At 45.7% G+C, this 19941-nt stretch overlaps 1 protein-coding gene and 1 pseudogene across 4 annotated transcripts in view; both read left to right on the top strand.

The window, feature by feature from the left end:
- Positions 1 to 19941, top strand: part of DSCAM (DS cell adhesion molecule) — a 586110-nt gene that overhangs the window by 407874 nt on the left and 158295 nt on the right. For all 4 annotated transcript variants that reach the window (XM_056559695.1, XM_056559697.1, XM_056559696.1 and 1 more), the window contains one exon: positions 14850 to 14967. In XM_056559695.1, the coding sequence (XP_056415670.1) occupies positions 14850 to 14967 (118 nt within the window). The remainder of the gene's footprint in view (positions 1 to 14849; positions 14968 to 19941) is intronic.
- LOC130360018 (U2 spliceosomal RNA) lies at positions 996 to 1105 on the top strand (annotated as a pseudogene).

The following is a 19941-nucleotide window of genomic DNA, read 5'->3' as shown; positions in this document are numbered from 1 at the left end:
CGTATATACTATACCCTCCAGGTGAGCGGCCATCTATTAGACCCCTTAGTTTGGGTTTTTTGAAACATTTTTTAGGGTAATGCACTAGGCGCCTCTTTGGGCCCTTTCTCTTTTCTTCTGCTTACAGGTAAAATAAACTGTGGCACCATTCCAAATTTTGCCAATGACCCCAGTGGTTACTTGTCACACCCTTGGTTAGGCTGGGTTCACACCACGTTTTGTTAACTACGGTTCCCGTATACGGCTGGGAGGAGGGGGGCGGAGCTTAATCGCGGCGCCCGCACTCAGCCGTATTCGGGAACCGTATTTAATGCATGTCTATGAGCCGACCGGAGTGAACCGCAGCCTCCGGTCTGCTTAGTTTTCGGCCGTATGCGGTTTCCCGACAGCAGGCAAAAACCTGGTCAACCGCGTTTTTGCCTGCGGTCGGGAAACCGCATACGGCCGAAAACAAAGCCAACCGGAGGCTGCGGTTCACTCCGGTCGGCTCATAGACATGCATTAAATACGGTTCCCGAATACGGCTGAGTGCGGGTGCCGCAATTAAGCCCCGCCCCCTCCTCCCAGCTGCATACGGGAACCGTAGTTAACCCAGCCTTAGCTTTGATGGACCAGCATTCATTTGGTTTGAGATATGGCAGTTCATGTATAGTTTAGTATTTCCTTATTCCTTTCTAAATTGCATCTTGAGATGGATCACAGAAAAAGAGGCGATTGTTGGGGTGTTTTGGATTGGTAGGGTCAAATTTGGCAAGCGTACAGTCTGAGAATTAATCGATTTTCCATCATTACTGATGGTTTATAGGTGTCCTGTAAGCTGCTACTGAATGTGGCTGTCACCTAATACAGTGCTTCTCAACTTTTTTAGGCCAAATGCCCCCAAGTGATGAGATGTTCCAAGTGAGTACCCCTGAAAAAAGAGATCAGTTAGAAATGTTGACAAAATAAGGTCAAGCTGACACAGCTACTGTAGACTATGTTGAACATCTTTGTCTATCCCATCTCGACCTATTGGCTAAGATCAAGTGTAGTATCAATTCTTATCAGTTTGACCCGGTGGTCCGAGCCAAGCGGATACACCGGTGTTGGACTGGTGGGAGTGGTTGCTGCATGCAGGGGATGGGTGTACCAGGGCGTTCCAGGGCTGGTTCTAAGAAATCAGCTCGACGGCTGCCCCGATGTGACCTGTTCCCTCCGGGTCTCGCCAAGAGGCTGGGAGGGTCTACAGCCAAGGTACTTTAGTGCCTCGGGGAGTGGCGACCCCGAGGTGCCAAAACTCACTGGGTGTTTGGCTCACTGAGTTGAAGCACTGGCATCATGAACTCTTTACCTTGTGGCACTCACCTCTTGATTCCCGGCCTTCTGGCTAGGATCAGAGAAATTTTTATAGATCTGGCCGGATGTCCGGGCAGTATATCTGCCGACATTCACTTATTTATTTATTTTTGTCACTGTGTCACTTTTTGTGTGTTGTTGTTTGTTGCGTGTTGTTGTTTGAGGTGTGTGTAGCCATTAGGTTCCGCACCTCCCTGCAAAAACCCCGGGTACTCCTGCATGGGCAGAGTACCGACCGTTTACAGCTCTGTGGGCAGATACCTTGGCTAACGCCAAGGGGGATGCCGGGAGCATTTGTGGTCCCTTAGTAGCTTTGGCAAAAAGGGACATCAAAGCTGGAACCTCGCAGGTACCTTTTGGTCTGGAGGCGAAGGGTAAGGTTTGTTGGGGGGCCTCTCTCCTGTAGAAGAAGGGCTTGCGATAGAACCGCATCCTTTGTACAAGTTTTTTTTAGTGTATCAAGTTTTGCACTGTTTCTTACACTTGATTCGAGAGCATGGAATGCGCTAAAGGATGGCGGACTCAGTAGCAATGATTGATGCCTACCATATAGCAAGATTCTGGTGCTAATAATGTGCAAATTGAGGGCCAGTGTACCGGCAGGAGGGAAGGAATATGGGCAGACGGCCGAACTCAGGAGCAGCATTGATTGGCATTTGGGAACCTTGCTGAATGCTCCAGGGCTGCCCTCTCAGCCTGCAGCATATAACTCCTAATATACTCTTAGGGTCTATTCACATATACAGTATAGGTTCTGCATAGATTTGATGCGCAGGATTTCAAGCTGTGTTCAGTCATTCTGTTTACATTGAAATCTGCAGCAGAAAATCCTGCGCAGAATACTGTACGTGTGAATAGACCATTAATATACATGTACCGCAGATTGAGAACCACTCAATTGGGTTATAGAAATTTTTCATCAATCCTAGATCTAGAGAGTTTTTGAAAACAAAAAATGTAAAGGGGTTTGGCTGTTTTTGAATTTTTTTTACTTATGTTTTTATACTTTCGGAGTCCTATTTTGTACCCACAATGGGCTATTCATGTTGAGGCCGATTGAGGTGACTTCTGGATCTCCATGAACTTGTGAAGATGTGGTTGAGTTACTCAAATTCACCGAACAGGCCCCTAGGGATGTATTGATTGCCTCTTCTTTGTTTTTACTTAATGCTGTGCCATTTGGCGGGGAACTTTCTCTCTCTGCTGGAATTTTTCTGTAATTTCCCTGAGTTTTCTCCCGAGTTTAATGGTAGAAGACGGCAGCTGATCACCAGTGAGGAACGTCATTTAATGTTCCTTCTCGGCATGAGCACCATTTTTTTTTTTTTAGAGTCGATATAATGTGCCGCAAATAAAATTCTAACTTTTACATTAAAATAGTTTTGCCTGATCGCCTTAATTCGGAGAATGCAGATTTCCCAGGTCGTCTTCTCTTCTCTTTGGGTTGGCCTCCTTCCTTTTCTTGCCTCCAAGCTTTTGTATTCACTTATCTTGGTCTAGTGATCTCCCTGGGGGGACGAGTACAACTAAAACATAATTATTATAATCGAGTCTCGAAAAAACCCTCAAATATAGAGCCAAAAAATTGTGGGGCATGAAAGAGACGGAATGGTTTTGTATATAAAAAAAAAATGTAATATCCTGTCTGTGTTCCATCCAGCACTAGTACCTGGAGGCCTAGAGCAACTTAATTTGTCTGTTTTCTTTGACTCCCCGTGTTCCCGCGTCTCTGCTCTAGCTTCTCTACGCTGGAGTTAGCTGCGGTAATGGATGTCTATGGCAGGATTCACCGCGGGGAGGCTCTCAGCAGCATCAAAAGCTCATTATCACACTCATTATTTCCACCGCAAACTAAAGGAGAGTGACAAGCACCAAATGAAAGCCGAAACATCTTTCCGAGCCCATGCGCCGGGATCGTGTTATGCTTTCAAACACCGAACGTCAACTTATTTCCTAATAATTCGATAAGAAATGTGTAATTAAGGAGGCCGTCGAGATGTTGTCACAATCTGTTCAAGAGTTTGAAGAACCCTCTGTTAGGGAAGAAAAAAAAACGAACTTGAAAACTTATCCTGAAAGTCATTGTTGATTTATGACTAGCATCTAGAAGACTTGGTCCGGTTTATGGTAAATTAACTCTTTAATAGGATTTATTAGAAGGCCCAAATGTTACTTGAAGACTTTACGTCTCGGTAGGTATATACCCAATAGCACCATCCCTAGTTACATTGACAAATTTATCACTGGTACTCAATTGCTTTTTGCACCAGTTCTTCAGGACAGTTTCACACTAATAGAAGGGTCCTTATTCCACTGATGTATACCAAAATTAGGTTAGTAATTGTAGGATTGCCTGCTTCCCATGCTTTGGTGGTGGCCGCTTGCTGAAAGAGATGGTGCTTGAACTGAACTCAGTCTCTAATTCTAGCCCCTTGCTTAATACACACAGTCTCTAAACAGTTGCGACCCAGGTACCTTATACACAGCTTTATAGCCCAAGGTTTATTGGGCTCTAGCATTGTCAAATAAAAACAAATCCCAGAATACCCCTTTAATAAGCTGAATATTCCCACAGAATTTCACTTGGAAATTCCGCTTTGTGAATTGTGAAAATGATGACCCGACTGCGTATAGGAGGCCGTATCATGTTTCCCGGACACCATTTCTTGTGAATAAGCCTCACAGGAAAAGGCGTATAGTAGAGGTGCAGCCCTTTAAAGGGGTACTCCTCCCCTAGACATCTTATTCCCTATCCAAAGATGTCTGATCTGGTGTGGTGAGCTTGTCGGGGTGTAGGGTAGGAAGGGTGCAGCTGTGCAGTGATGAAAGGGTGTTGGATTAACCCTTAACTGTCGGGACGCCAGGGTGCGGGTTCTTCCTCTATATATATATATATATATATATATATATATATATATATATATATATATATATATCCTACCGCCACCCATCCCAGGAACGATAGGGAGGAATAAAGGATTGTCCACAACCGGAGGTTTAGTAAACTGGAAATAACTTTACTGCAGCTTTCATGCAGGTTAACAGTAGTAACAGTCTTTACAGAGGACCGGACTTTAAATGGGCACTGTCATGAAAACAAAAAATTGATATGTTGTAGTACTTCAGCACTACAACATATCTCTAATATAGTTTAATTAAAAAAAAGTGATTTTAAAACAGTTTAAAATCACTTTTAAATTCGGCCACTAGGGGTCGCCCTCCTAGTGGCCGAATGCATTCAGCAGTGACGTCAACACTGAATTTCGACTCGTTGAAGCCTGGCAACGAGTCGAAATTCAGGCACTGCAGTGCTCGCTCCCGCCTGTCAATCAGACAGGCGGGAGCGAGCACTTTGAAGGAAGAAGACGCCCGCAGGCTCGGGGACAATGTAAAGTATTTTGTTCACTGTATTATGTATACTGTTCACCTATACAGTATGCCTCCAGTTCCCCCACTACAACTCCCAGCATGCCCTGGGAGTTTTAGTGGGGAAGCCTGGAGGGACACTGTATAGGTGAACTGAGGGGTAGTGGGTTGAGCGGAGCGGCGGGGCCGGGGGGGGGGGGGGGGGATTTGCGGGCTGCGCGGCGTGGAGGGAGTACTCTGGGTGAACTAAGGGGGAGGGGGAGTGAGTTGAGTGGCGCGACGGGGGCGGGGGGTTTGCGGGCTGCACGGCGGGTGATGTGCTCCGGTGTTCACCTATACAGGGTGCCTCCAGTTGTTTCCCCACTACAACTCCCAGCATGCCCTGACAGCCAATAGATGTCAGGGCAAGCTGGGAGTTGCAGTGGGGAAAAAGCTGGAGGCACCCTGTATAGGTGAACTACGGGCGAAATTGCCGGCCCCAGCAGGCATCAGTGACATGGTACCTGCTGGGGAAGTCTGCCTGGTAGTGAGCACACTACCAGGCAGACAAAAAAGCATTTTTAATATGTAAAAAAAAAAAATTAAAGGCAGGGAGGGGGTTAGGGATAGATGGGTAATAGGCAGGGACAGAAAAGAAAAAAAAAGTGATGGTGGGAGCTACCCTTTAAGTTCCTCACAGTTGGTTGGGACCTTGTAGGGAAATAAGCTCTGAGGCTTGCTTTACGCTGTTCCACTGAATTTAGGGTTTGGTCTTAGGTTCAGTAGTCACGTAGATTTAGGATTGAGTTTAGTTGAACTCACGGTTTGTTATTCGGCTGAAGTTAGCAGGCTTCAGGCCTAGATTTGTCTTGTAGCTTTGCACAGAGCTCCGCTCGCTGTCATATCCCAAGGGAAAGAGAGCGATGATTGGGTAACAGCGCCCTTATATGGCAAGGGGCAGACTCATGGCTTATTGGTTCCCACCAACTGTCAGTCCTTTCACAAAGCATTATGGTACATCATGTGACCCACTCACGTGACCTGAAAGGTCCTTAAGCTTAACCTAACCGTAGGCTTAGTAGTCATGTGACCTAAGGTCCTGGAAGTACTATACATATTTATATATTATATAAAAATTATATACACCAAACACACAAAATTAAAGCAAGAAGAGGTGACAAGGGGTTATCCCACTAGGAGGATCCTACCGGTACGCAGGAACTCTGACTTTGGGGACTTACCACACAAGGTACGGTGCAGTGTACGGTACCGGGACACCACAGCGGGGTCCCAGCTGCTATCTCTGTGCAGCACCCAGCGTTCATTTAGGTCGCTTGGAGCGGGAGGCGGGGGTCGTGACGTCACTGCCATCACGCCCCCTCCCATAGACTTGCATTGAGGGGGTGTGGTGTGACTTCAAGAGGGGGGTGGCCATAACGTCACAACCCCCGCCGCCTGCTCCAAGCGTTCGGAACTAAATGCTCCGAACGCTGGGAAAGCGGAGTACCCCTTTAATCCCTTTAGGCTAGGGCTTTCTAAACAGGCTCTGGCTCAGTTAAAGAGCTTCTTACTTGTCTCCTTCTTCAGAAGCTTCTCACAGGCTACCTCAGTCAAGCTCAGCACAGCTTCTTTGTTGTCACAGACCAACATTAGATAGTATGAGCAGGTCCACTGCCCATGTATGAAAAGCATAGGGACTCTCCCACAACAGGCACGTGTCCTCATACCAGTCAGTCCGCATCTAAAGGGCTTCCCATGGAGCCCCTGAACTCATCTTAAGCAGCATGGTGCTGGAAATTCCCCATCACCATCTCAACTAACCCCCCCACAGCAGTGGGCACACAATGTAAACGTAATACCAGATAAAGCAATGTACAGTTTGAGTAGTAAATCACATTTCTCAGCATAAAATATGTTTACACAAAGCTTAGGTATCAGACATACCACCCATGCACAGAAATTGCCATTCACGGAGCATGCATGGGACTTCACGCAGCTCTATATCAATTAAACAGGGAGAGAGCGGTACAGCCTGGGGACACAATGGCCCCCTGACCACGCCTGTGTGACACTCTGGACCCCCACAAAAGTATTTTGGATTTTTTTTTAGCACCAATAGCTTATACGAGGGTATAGAATGTATCATTATAGTAGACACAGAGTCCCAGTTCTCTCCCTCAAAGCCCGGAGCGCCCTGACTGGCGTGGGCTACGCTTGTAATTGATGGCTAAAAGAGTGGAATGTCCAGCGCAGATAGATCGGATCAGAGCAATTTATTGTAAAATGTAACCTCAGTACAAGGACATCGTGGACAACATTGACGCGTTTCGGCCCTCCAACTGGGCCTTAGTCATGGCGGGCTGAAACGTGTCACCGTTGTCCACAATGTCCTTGTACTGAGGTTACATTTTACAATAAATTGCTCTGATCTGATCTATCTGCGCTGGACATTCAACTCTTTCAATGTATCATTATACTAACGTTTGACTGTGTCGGCGGTTTTATATGCATAAACTATGTGACTGATGCACTGGTTGAAAAGACCTACCCTGAAGGGGTTAAGACAATCGTTTATAAAAGATACGCTATCATTTGTCGGCAAGCTCCTTAGGCAACCTATTCCCCATTTTCTTTACAATTACGCTGATGACCGTATACTAATAAAAGGTGGCTCTACACTGGACATACTCCTCATATTACAGCTGATTATACATAATGCTTCTTTATTGAGGCTCACATTTCTCATGTACATGCAGGTCCTGGCTGTGCTAGTCATTACCTCACATTATTCTTCACAGGATTATAGGCTTTGTGATGTTATTGCCAGTCAATCGTGTATCAGGGATATTTGACCCCCAGAATACCCTTTAATCTCGAGAATAAAGTGGCTATAGAGCATATAGGGTTACAATGCCTGACTTGGATAAACATTGACTGGGGGGGGGGGGTGTGATGCTATATTCCGCAGCTTAGTCTCCATTATTTCTGGTTATTGGTTGGTACCCTAGGGTTGGATCCCTGTCTATCATACAAAAAAAAAAATCCAAATATTAGGTCATCATTGTATATTCCCAAAAACCTTTTCAAACAAAGTGTCTTTGGGTCCACCGGTAGGCACTACCCAGAAAACAGAGGAGTGGTCTCGAGCAGTTATGTAGTATACTCCTCTAGCCGCTCAAAAGCATTATACCCCATTATGATACATGGGTGGATCAAAACCCATCATAATGGGAGATGACTGGATGATGGCACTGTGCCCCAAAAGGACATCTTGACATGAGTGGACTTCATTAAACAACTCTTTTAGTTATGGCCTAGGTGAGTCTTCATAGCCCCGTATGGTTCGGCATCCTCCAGTGAGGCATGAAAATCGGTCCATATAGTCTTATGTTCCTGACCCAAGGGCCCTCTGGTCAAACAAAGTCTATCAAAGTACTCCATAGACTGTGATCATACTTTGTGGTGCCTATTAAAAACATTGCGTAAGGCTGGGTTCACATCACGTTTTTGCAATACAGATTGAAAACCATATACGGTTTGAAAAAAAGATGTCCGGTTGCATCCGTTTTTAACCTCTTAAGGATGCAGGGTGTACCTGTACGCCCTGCGCCCGGTCCCGGTGTTTAAAACGGGGTCACAATGGGCTAATAGCGTGCAGCACAGATCATTGTGCCGCATGCTATTAACCCTTCAGACGTGGCAATCAAAGTTGATCGCCGTGTCAGAAACAAAAGTAAAAGCTTTCCGGCAGCTCAGTCGGGCTGATCGGGTCTATCGCGATAAAATTGCGATGTCCCGATCAGCTAGGATGCGAGCGGAGGCCCCCTTACCTTGCTCCATCACGTCCGATCACCCCCCTTTACCCATAAAAAAAAAACTGTGCAAATAAAAATAAACATATGTGGTATCCCCACTTGCTTAAATGTCCGAACTATAAAAATATATTGTTAATTAAACCGGTCAATGGCGTACGCGCAAAAAAATTCTAAATTCCCAAAGAGCGTATTTTTGGTCACTTTTTATATCATAAAAAAATGAATAAAAAGCGATCAAAAAGTCCGATCAATGCAAAAATGGTACCGATAAAAACTTCAGAACACGACACAAAATTTAGCCCTCATACCGGCCCATACCCGGAAAAATAAAAAAGTTATAGGGGTCAGAATATGACAATTTTAAACATATAAATTTTCCTGCATGTAGTTATGATTTTTTCCAGAAGTACGACAAAATCAAACCTATATAAGTAGGGGATCATTTTAACCGTATGGATCTACAGAATAAAGAGAAGGTGTCATTTTTACCGAAAAATGCACTGCGTAGAAACGGAAGCCCCCAAAAGTTACAAAATGAAATGTTTTCTTCAATTTTGTCGCACAATGAATTTTATTTTCCGTTTTGCCATGAATTCGCCTTGGAGTCCTTAAGGGTTAAGAAAAAAAAAGTATATGTTTTTAGCTCCATTATGAATAAAGTTTCACATGTTTGATTGAAATTCCAAGAAAAAAAAATTGCGCTCTCAAAAAACGTATGTTGAAAACCAGATGGAACCGCACGCACATACAGTTCTGTACTGTTCCCATTGACTCCCATGTTAAAAAAAAAAAAAAAAAAAAGTATACGGTTTCCATATGTTTTTTTTTACCCGGACCAAAAACTGTGGTAGGCTACGATTTTGGGTACAGAAAAAAAAAACTGACAAAACCGTACAGGATGCAAAACGGACACAACCTGATGCATCGTTTGGCAAACGGTCTTCAATGGAGTCAATGCATATGGTTTCCAATATGGTTCCCTACGGTTTTCACATTGAAAACGTATACGGGAACTGTATTGCAAAAACGTGGTGTGAACCCAGCCTAAGCACAGTGCCAGAGACTTGGCACATGTTCCCTAGCGTACGCATACCACAGGTTAAGAAGCCAGGAACTACTTCTAAATCAACAAATTTAAGTTGCTGAATTATCTTTTTTCTGCAATGTCATTAGAGCCATAAACACTTCATTCAGACACTTACTTCCAAGGCTTTTATGATCCAGTGAAAGATGATGACCGGACCTCAGTATTGGGGAGATGGGTTGCAGGGGTATGAGAAACCCGGTAGCCACAGAATCCTCAAATATATCTTCAGAAGGGACAACCATAGAGGCAATACTCTCTGAAAAATCATGTGACAAAGTGTAAAAAGAACACACAAATGATATAGAAAATTAATAAATGTGCCACTCGAGCAATCATTCCTGTGTGAATATGAGACGTTATTGAGGAGAAATGCCGGTAAGGTCCTAATATTTTCATGGTTTACAGTGGTCCCTCAACATACGATGGTAATTCGTTCCAAACGAGCCATCGTTTGTTGAATCCATCGTATGTTGAGGGATTCGTGCAATGTAAAATATAGGAAGCTGTACTCACCTGTCCCCGCCGCTCCCGATGGTGACCCCGGGCCTCCGCTGGGCTCTCCGCTGTCTTCTCCGGTCCTCCGCTGTCTTCTCCGGTCCTCTGCTGTCTTCTCCGGTCCTCTGCTGTCTTCTCCGGTCCTCTGCTGTCTTCTCCGGTCCTCTGCTTTCTTCCGCAAGGCCTTACTGGGCCTGCGTAGCGACGTCATTACGCCGCTGCGTAAGCCATTCCTATTGGATGACGTGCGCAGCAGCGTATTGACGTCATCAGAGATTGCCGAGAAGACACCGGAAGACCAGCACTGGACCCGGAGGGCACCCCGGAGCATCGTGGAGGGGTAAGTAATACTTACCGCACCACACGGGGAACATTAAGCTGCTATCCGGCAGCAGCTTAAGCATTTGGCGCTGCCGGATAGCACTTAATGCGATGGCCCCGACATAAAAAAGCATCGTATGTCGATGCTGACATCGACATGCGATGGCCTCTGAGAGGCCATCGTATGTCGATTTGATCATATGTCGGGGCCATCGTAGGTCGGGGGGGGGGGGGGTCACTGTATTTCTGAGCTAAAGTTTACTAGTGTGTGAGGAATATGTGAAAATTGTAATTGGGGAAGCCCAGTCACCTTCAGGACAGTGAAAGGACAATAGCCAGAGGTGGCGGCATACTTAAATGGGTACTCCACCCCTAGATATCTTATCCCCTATCTGCCACGCCCCCTCCCATAGACTTAAACTGAGGAGGCATGGTGTGACACCACGGGGCGTGATCGTGACATCACGACCTCTGCTGCCCGCACCCCCTGGGTGCGGGCAGCAGGGGTCGTGACGTCACGATCACGCCCCGTGGTGTCACACCATGCCCCCTCAATGCAAGTCTATGGGAGGGGGCCTGGCTGCACGAGGGGCGTGGCCGTGACGTCACGACCCCCCCCCCCCCCCCCCCACCGCCAGCTCCAAGCCATCGGAACATTTTGGGGGGGGGGCGGAGTACCCCTTTAATAATTCATGCTCCTAATTTTAAAGAATTTTACATGTTTTACATTTTTGCCAAAGATCCAATGATCATCCCCCTATATACTGTATAGTAAAGCCTGAGAATAAGAATACCAGCATCTGGTTTCTTTTCTTCTACCCTCAAGGACGTCCTTTTGCAGAGAATCACCCTCTGGATAATAAAAGTTGGACTTAGGGTGCTTTCACACCACGTTTTGTGCTTATGGTTCCCGAATACGGCTGGGAGGAGGGGGGCGGGACTTAATCGCGGCGCCCGCACTCAGCCGTATAGGGGAACCGTATTTAATGCATGTCTATGAGCCAACCGGAGTGAACCGCAGCCTGCGGTCGGCTGCGCTTTCGGCCGTATGCGGTTTCCAGACCGTAGGCAAAAACGCGGTTGACCACGTTTTTGCCTGCGGTCGGGAAACCGCATACGGCCGAAAACAGCCGACTGCAGGCTGCGGTTCACTCCAGTCGGCTCATAGACATGCATTAAATACAGTTCCCGAATGCGGCTGAGTGCGGGCGCCGCTATTAAGCCCGCCCCCCCCCCCCTCCTCCCAGCCGTATTCGGGAACCGTAAGTACAAAACGTGGTGTGAAAGCACCCTTAGCCTGAGGTGAATGACTTGAATAACTTGCTTGAGCTGCTTTTAGAAGAAGTTCGGACCTTTATTGTTACTTTACTTGCCTATTTTTGTCCATTAGAGTTTCTTTCATTTGTTTTCTTCATGAGATTTTTTGATTAATAGAATTTCTATGTATGCATGCAGAGTTCAAGCTACATTGAGTGGCCATTAGACAGGTGTTGGCCGTACCCACCAATTTTGGTGGGAGTGACTGATCATCTAATGTGTATGGGGGACCCCTGAGACGGATCAGGCAGGGTGAATTTAAACTGCCCAATTCATTTGTTCTCATTGAGATAAGCCACTGGAGTCCGAAAGCCGCTTACCCCTTTATTCTCCATTCTGTACAACTGAACGCTTGCTCAAGCTGAGTTTTTATGTGTATAACGGGATCAAGTAAGAGTGGTTTGACCAGCAGCTTATCCTGTTTATGGTTACCTTACATAGTCTGTGGACATTTTAAAGTATTTAAATAAGCCCATGGCAAGATATGGCTTCTTATCGAGAGTCTGGGCATACCTTTATTTTTATTTTTTTTAAATCTCCATAGCCCTTTCCAGTATAGAGATATACCCGTATTTTTCGCCGTATAAGACGCACTTTTTCTTCCCCAAAACTGGGGGGGAAAAGTCGGTGCGTCTTATACGGCGAATACACCCCTATCGCGGCGGTCCCTGCGGCCATCAACGGCCGGGACCCGCGGCTAATACAGGACATCACCGATCGCGGTGATGCCCTGTATTAACCCTTCAGACGCGGCGATCAAAGCTGACCGACTGAATAGCCGGGTTAGTGCTTACAGGACACCGGGGGGGACCTTACCTGCCTCCTCGGTGTCTTCTCCGTTCAGGGATCCCCTGTATGGCCGGCGCTCTCCTTCCTCGTCATCACGTCGTCGCGTACGTGCGTCGGCGTGCGTAACGACGTGATGACGGAGAGCGAGGATACCCGGCCGGCAGCAGAGACGTTCCAGAGCGACGGGGACACGGCGACAGCGATGGAGCGACATCCAGGGCAGCGGTGACTGGTCAGGAGCGGCGGGGACACGTGAGTATTACCTCCTATGCAGTGGTCTTCAATCTGCAGACCTCCAGATGTTGCAAAACTACAACTCCCAGCATGCCTGGACAGCCAACGGCTGTCCGGGCATGCTGGGAGTTGTAGTTTTGCAACAGCTGGAGGCACCCATGGATGGGAAACACTGACCTATACTATATACTAATATAAAGTCCAACATGCTGGGAGTTGTAGTTTTGCAACATCTGGAGGTCCGCAGGTTGAAGACCACTATTGGGTTCAAAATCTTTATTTTTTTAGATTTCGCCCCTAAAAATTGGGTGCGTCTTATACGCCGGTGCGTCCTATAGGGCGAAAAATACGGTAAGCCTTTTTGTTAAATGGGCACTCTCATTAAAACAAATTTTTGCTATTGCACCTCTTATGGTAAATATTTCTAATATACTTTGTTTTAAAAAAAAATTAAGTTTTCTATGTTTTATTTGTGGTTAAAAAAAAGCTCAAGAGCACATTTTCCCCCCATCTCATACACAGACTTAGGACTGAAGCCCAAACACAGGAAGTGCAGCCTGGAGTGCTGAGGGGGGGGGGGGGGTGTCCAACCAACATAGCATATGGTAGTGGGAGAGGAGCTATGATTGGATGAGGCTGGACACACCCCCTTCAGCACTCCAGGCTGCACTTCCTGTGTTTGGGCTTCGGTCCTAAGTCTGTGTATGAGATGGGGGGAAAATGTGCTCTGGAGCTTTTTTTTTTACCACAAATAAAACATAGAAAACTTCATTTTTTTTTAAACAAAGGATATAATAGATATTTTTATTTACCATAAGGAGTGCAATAGCAAAAATTTGTTTTAATGAGTTACCCTTTAATACATAAGTGAGGCTAAAGTGCCCAGTGGGAGTTCCCAAGCACAGCAAGAGCCCAGGGTTAGCCCGCCCATCGTTCCCTGCCTCCATGCATATGCCTACCCCGCCTTTGATTGACAGAGGGCATGAAGTCCATCCTATGTCCTCTTTATTACCACCCACTGGTTATCTAGCCTTCTCCAGACAACTAGACTAGATAATGAGGACATGGGCTAGATTTACCTGGGCTCTTGCTGTCCTGGGGAACACCCTCTGGTCATTTGAGCCTCATTTGCATAATAATTATATCTTGGCGCTGAAAAAAAAAAAAAAAAAAGTAATGCAAAGAATCATGTGACTAGCCCTATCTAGCCATGGGCTTATTTACACCTGATTCATGCTGACAGGTCCTCCCATACACATTACATAAGGACTGATATTTATTGGGAATAGTATAATATATATGTATGGAATGTATGGACAATCATGATGCCAGACACCTCAGTCAGTAACTTTCTAATATAAAGTAAGATAAGTTAGATGTTTTATGTCCATTTCATAGTTGTAATCAGCAATGTTGGCCATGTAGTCTAAGTCTACTGCAAGAAAATGTAGGATTCTTCTTACTAGAGAGAAAGAAAGAGAAACTGCAACTGCATCCCCCTCCTCTCCCCTCCTCCCTGCCTACCATTTACTCTATTACTGCAGACATATCCTGTAGTAAGTGAACATTTGCAGAAGTAGGCAAGTAGCCCTAAAAAATGCCGGAAGATGAGAAAATTGTAGCTTTCCTTTAGCATGTTCCAGTATTACATGCAGGAAGATAAAGATAAAAAGATACACTTGTGCTCAGGATGACGACTGAATGGGTTAAAAAACAAAAGAAAGTGTGGTATGGCGGGGTGTGTGGTGCAGGGCAGAGGATGTTACCCTAGGGGCACATGGCATTAACCCCTTGTATTCGTGACGCCAGGGCGTGGTTTACCGCTGGATCCTGCGCTAGGCACGGGGCAATAAAGACTTCAACGCCAAGTTACGGATAACGGTAGCTTTACTGAGGGTAGACAGTTAGTAAAGTCTATACAGTTCAGCCAGGGCCCACGGAGGGGACCAGTGATGCAGAGACCTTAAGGGCTTGCTCGGACTTGTAGTAGGACTGCACAATTGAATGCAGACCAACTGGTAACCAGTTGATTAAAAAATAAATAAAATTCCATTGGAGTACCCCTGTAAACGATAGCAGCACTAACATCATATTTTTTTTTTCTTCACCAGCCCCTGCTCGAATTCTAACCTTTAGTGGCACCGTGACCACACCATGGATGAAGGATATTGTCCTGCCCTGCAAGGCCGTTGGAGACCCTTCCCCTACAATCAAATGGATGAAGGAAAGGTAACCAGCAACCAAATGTGCCGATTCCATACCAGTTCTCACACAACTGGTAGAACTATTACTATGACTTTATGTATTTTTTTAGTTATATGTAGAACCGTCATTATGACTTTTTATGTATTTTTTTTTGTTATATTATGTAGTAAACAAAAACTATGTAATCGTAGAAGGGTTTACATTATGGCTGCTCGTAGAGACTGCTCACTTTCAGACAGCAAACAGTTGATGATCCTATGCTGCCTATATTAAAAGGGTTTTCCAAAACCACAGAGTAGTGGTGTGGGCTTGGGCTGGGATAAAAACGAAAAAAAAAAAAAAATATGATACCCACCTTCCCCCAGTCCCCCACCACATGTGTCCCAATGGTCCCTGGTTCCGGGTGAGCAGTGTTTTCTGCTTTCATAACAAAAAGGACACCCCTGCTTATCCAAAATCACCAGCCGAGGCATGTTAATGCTACAATTGGCTGATTGGTCTCTTCTTGTCTGTTGAATTGAAAGCTGGAATACTCAGCTGGCACCAGGGACCAACAGGAAAGGCGCAGAAGGGGAATAAGGCAGGAGAGTATCTTTATCAGTTTTTTCCAGCCCATTTTCTCATTGACATTGGACAACCCCTTGATTGTCCCGTCTTGGACTGGGATTCTGAGAGCTGATTTTGGAGATGATTTTGAAGGCCCACCCTAGATCCAAGATGTGCATGTCCACTTTCAATTAGATTGTTTTGTATTATTGCACATGCTAGATGTATTATTATTAGGGTCTAATATATTATTTGTAAATCAACCCATTAGAAGTAGACCCTATTGATAGTCTGGTATGTGATGGGCTCCAAAGTCACCTTAATATGGTGTTTCCTTCTACTTAAAGGAGTACTCCACTTCCCCAGCGTTCCGAACATTTTGTACCGAACGCTGGGTGCGGGCTGCGGGGGTTATGACATCACGACCACGCCCCTCGTGAAGTCATTCTACGCCCCTCAATGCAAGTCTATGGGAGGGGGCGGGGCGGCTGCCACGCCCCCTCCCATAGACTTGCATTGAGGGTGTGTGGTGTGACGTCATGAGGGGGTGTGGCTGTGATGTCACGACGCCCGCACCCAGCTTTCGGAACAGTATGTTCCAAACGCTGGAGCAGTGGAGTACCCCTTAAAGACTGATGTCAGGACCTGGCCCCACTACAGTATCCTCCGATACTCTGATGAGTCAGTATGAGAAGGTCCTTTTCCCCCAATGATCTCCGTAACCTCCTCTTCAGCTTCTTATTAGTCAGGCTTTAGTGTAGGTCACTGAATTGCAGGAATCAGGTTTTAGTACAAGGTAATTCATGGTAACATGTCAGTTCGGAATCAATATTGAGACAAATTTCTGTTTTATGGTGACATAGAGCTCCTGATGTTTCGACAGACCAGTCTTGAAGGTTCTCTTAGAGTTTAGTGGGATCAATACAGCATTTATTAGGTTTTGGCACATCTCATGACTGCTCATGGACCATCTCTGTAGGATAGAGCGTGTTTGATATATATACATAAACCTGACAAGTCCTGCTAGATATAAGGCTTCCTCCACAGCTTTAAACTATGGATATTCCCAATGTAGCATTATAAAAAAAAACAAAAAAACAAGGAGAAGATTTCTCTTCACCCTTAAAATAGCCAAAATGGCCAGTGTAAAAAAAAATAATAATAAGACTCTTTCATATACCCTATTAGGTAATTTTAAGTTAATAGAGAAGGTCCTCTATTCAGAATCCTCATCTTTTAGCAAAAGGGGAGCAATTTTACAAAGAGCATTTCTGGTTCTGGAGGTCCCGTCCTGCATTACCCGAACATCCCTCTTCTTGATTGAAAATAACTTTATGTGCAGTCAATCGTCAATCACATATACAATAAATAATACATTCACCATACATAGGGTGACAGCACAATATAGGGCACAGGTAGAGATGAGCGAACTTACAGTAAATTCGATTTGTCACGAACTTCTCGGCTCGGCGGTTGCTGACTTTTCCTGCATAAATTAGTTCAGCTTTCCGGTGCTCCCGTGGGCTGGAAAAGGTGGATACAGTCCTAGGAGACTCTTTCCTAGGACTGTATTCACCTTTTCCAGCCCACCGGAGCACCGGAAAGCTGAACTAATTTATGCAGGAAAGGTCAGCAACCGCCGAGCCGAGAAGTTCGTGACAAATCGAATTTACTGTAAGTTCGCTCATCTCTAGGCACAGGTTCCCTACACTATACATTATACTACATGCTACGCTGACATTTCTGCATACATTTATGTTTTCAAAAACAACAGTATGTACAATATCCAACAACAATGCATAGGGGACCGCGATACAGGAAGGGGTTTGGGAAAACGGGACATCATAGTCCCACCCCTCATGACGTCACGCCCCGCCCCCTCAAAGCAAGTCTATGGGAGGGGGTGTGACAGCCGTCACACCCCCTCCCATAGACTTGCATTGAGGGGGCGGGATGTGACATGAGGGGGCAGGGCTATGACGTCACAAGCTCCCGGCTCCAGCGTTTGGAACAATTTGTTCCAAACGCTGAGCAGCGGAGTACCCCTTTAATCCTCTACCTCCTCAACGTCCGGACTGTCTCTGATGAAATAGTTTTTCACCAGGCTGCGGACCAGCCTACGGCAGCCCTGGATGGACATCCTCTCTGGGTTTATAATCAGGCGTTTCCTGGTAAACCACAAAGTGCCCTTACAAATTGCCCTTATAACAGTTCATAAGGCCCCAGGCCTCCTGTCTAGGCTCAACAGTGCGATCTCCAGGAAAAAGTCCGTAAAGGACCAAATAATGTTTTAGGCTACTCCTTGGAACAAAGTCTGGGAAAACCGGCACAGCTAAGAGGTGCCAAATTGTTTCCTCGCTAAATGTTCACCTCGGATAGTACCTGGAGTTGCCCAGTCCGCGGGCATGCATTTAAAGGGGTACTCTGGTGGAAAACATTTTTTTTCAATGAACTGGTGCCAGAAAGTTGAACAGATTTGTAAATAACTTCTATTAAAAAATCTTAATCCTTCCAGTACTTATTAGAGGCTGTATATTACAGAGGAAATTCTTTTCTTTTTGGATTTCTTTTCTGTCTGTGCCCAGTGCTCTCTGCTGACACCTCTGTCTATTTAAGGAACTGTCCAAAGCAGGAGAAAATCCCCATAGCAAACCTATGTAGCTCTGGACAGTTCCTGACACGGACAGAGGTGTCAGCAGAGAGCACTGTGGACAGAGAGAAAAGAAATCCAAAAAGAAAAGAATTTCCTCTGTAGTATACATCTGCTAATAAGTATTGGAAGGATTAAGATTTTTTAATAGAAGTAATTTACAAATCTGTTTAACTTTCTGGCACCAGTTGATTTAAAAAAAAAATAAAACATTTACACTTCAAGTTCTCAAGGGTAGAGCCTCCTGAACGGCCATCCATGCCAAGTCCTTGTGCCCATTGGTAAGCCAGCTGGAAGCCACAGATTTCCATACTGTCTTTGCTGTGGCTCCGGAGAGCCCTGGAATAGACTCCACTGACTCCTTTGCTCGGATGAGCTTGTGGACAATCTTTGGTTTCCACAAGTCGGGCTTGAGACCCTTCAGCTGGTGTTCCCTTATGAACTTGAGAATTTCCTGGTAGTACCATGGGGGTTCGCAGTTGTAAGGGTAGGAATTGTCCCACTTTTCCCCATCACATTCTCCCCCAAAGAAGCGAGACGTGGACCGGCCTGCCGAGCCTCCTTCTATTGTCTTCTGTTGTCTATTGTCTTCAGGTCCTGAGCACAGTGTCGTGCACAAAGAAGGCCCGCAGAAGAGTGGGGATATCTGGGACTCTTTTCCCACGCCTGCGTGGCTCCTCGTACATGACTGTACTTTTAAACCTGTCCATTTTGGAGCCCCAGACGAAGCGTAAGACTGTCCTGGTAATGGCCTGGTGTACAGTGAAATTAGGGGGCAAGGCTTATGGCGTGTATAGGAGCATGGGCAAAATCTCATTACACAGCACAAGATTCTCTACTTTTCCCAGTGGGGGCGCTGCAGAGAAATTGAACACTTTACCCCAGACTTTACTCCCATCTTACAGCTGATCACTGGTTGTCCCAACAGGAGGCCAGTTTGAGATCTACTTTTCAAGGGAAGAAGGGATTGTTAAAAGAGGAGAACCCGTCTTACTGCTACAAGTGCTCCAGAGATGGCAGACGCGTGATGTCGTTTTTTAAAAAGATTATCCTTTTATTGGGGGACCAATGACGCGTTTCACTACATCTTCGCGTCTGCCATCTCTAGAGCACTGCGCCTGCAAGGGGGTTTTTCTTTGTACTTCTGGCTTTACACTATTTGTGGACGGATTTCAGCTCCTACCCACTACCCCACGGCTTTGCACCTCCTCCGAGAATCGGCACTTGTACCCAGCTAATTTGGGTTATATGCGCATAAATTTTGCGCTCCAGGTGAGCACAATAATATCTTTCCTAACACATTTTTCTGTCCAAAAGGTAATGCACTAGGCGCCGTGTGGTTGCTTTTCTTTTTTTCCCTTACTCCTACAAGGACGCAGAGACTTTGCTGCTGTATTATTGGGAATCAGTAAGGTCAGGCCCATTTTGGTAAAGAGAACTACACCACAATACCAGACACGGCCCATGCACGTGAATGTCATTGTCTCTGGTAAATTGTCTCAGACTGTTCTTCTCTAATTTCATACAACCCCTTACTAGGACAACATACATATTTGCACTTCATCGTAATACTGGCACCTTGCCTCTATTGACAGCCTGGTATGATGTCCTCTGCTGGGTGACTGTGCATGGAAAAATCCCAAAATGATAATTCTCCACCATTAGTCTGACACCTTCTACGTGGTGTTGAGGTCAACATCAAACACGTCGTAAAACATGACATATGCCTTGGAGGTAACGTCTTTGCAGTGAGCGTGCATTATTCGCACGTCTGTCTCCTTTAAGGCAGCTGCCACACTAGG

Source organism: Hyla sarda, chromosome 2 (assembly GCF_029499605.1).
Source record: "Hyla sarda isolate aHylSar1 chromosome 2, aHylSar1.hap1, whole genome shotgun sequence".
Taxonomy (NCBI): Eukaryota; Metazoa; Chordata; class Amphibia; order Anura; family Hylidae; genus Hyla; species Hyla sarda.
This window is presented reverse-complemented; position numbering and strand designations above follow the sequence as displayed.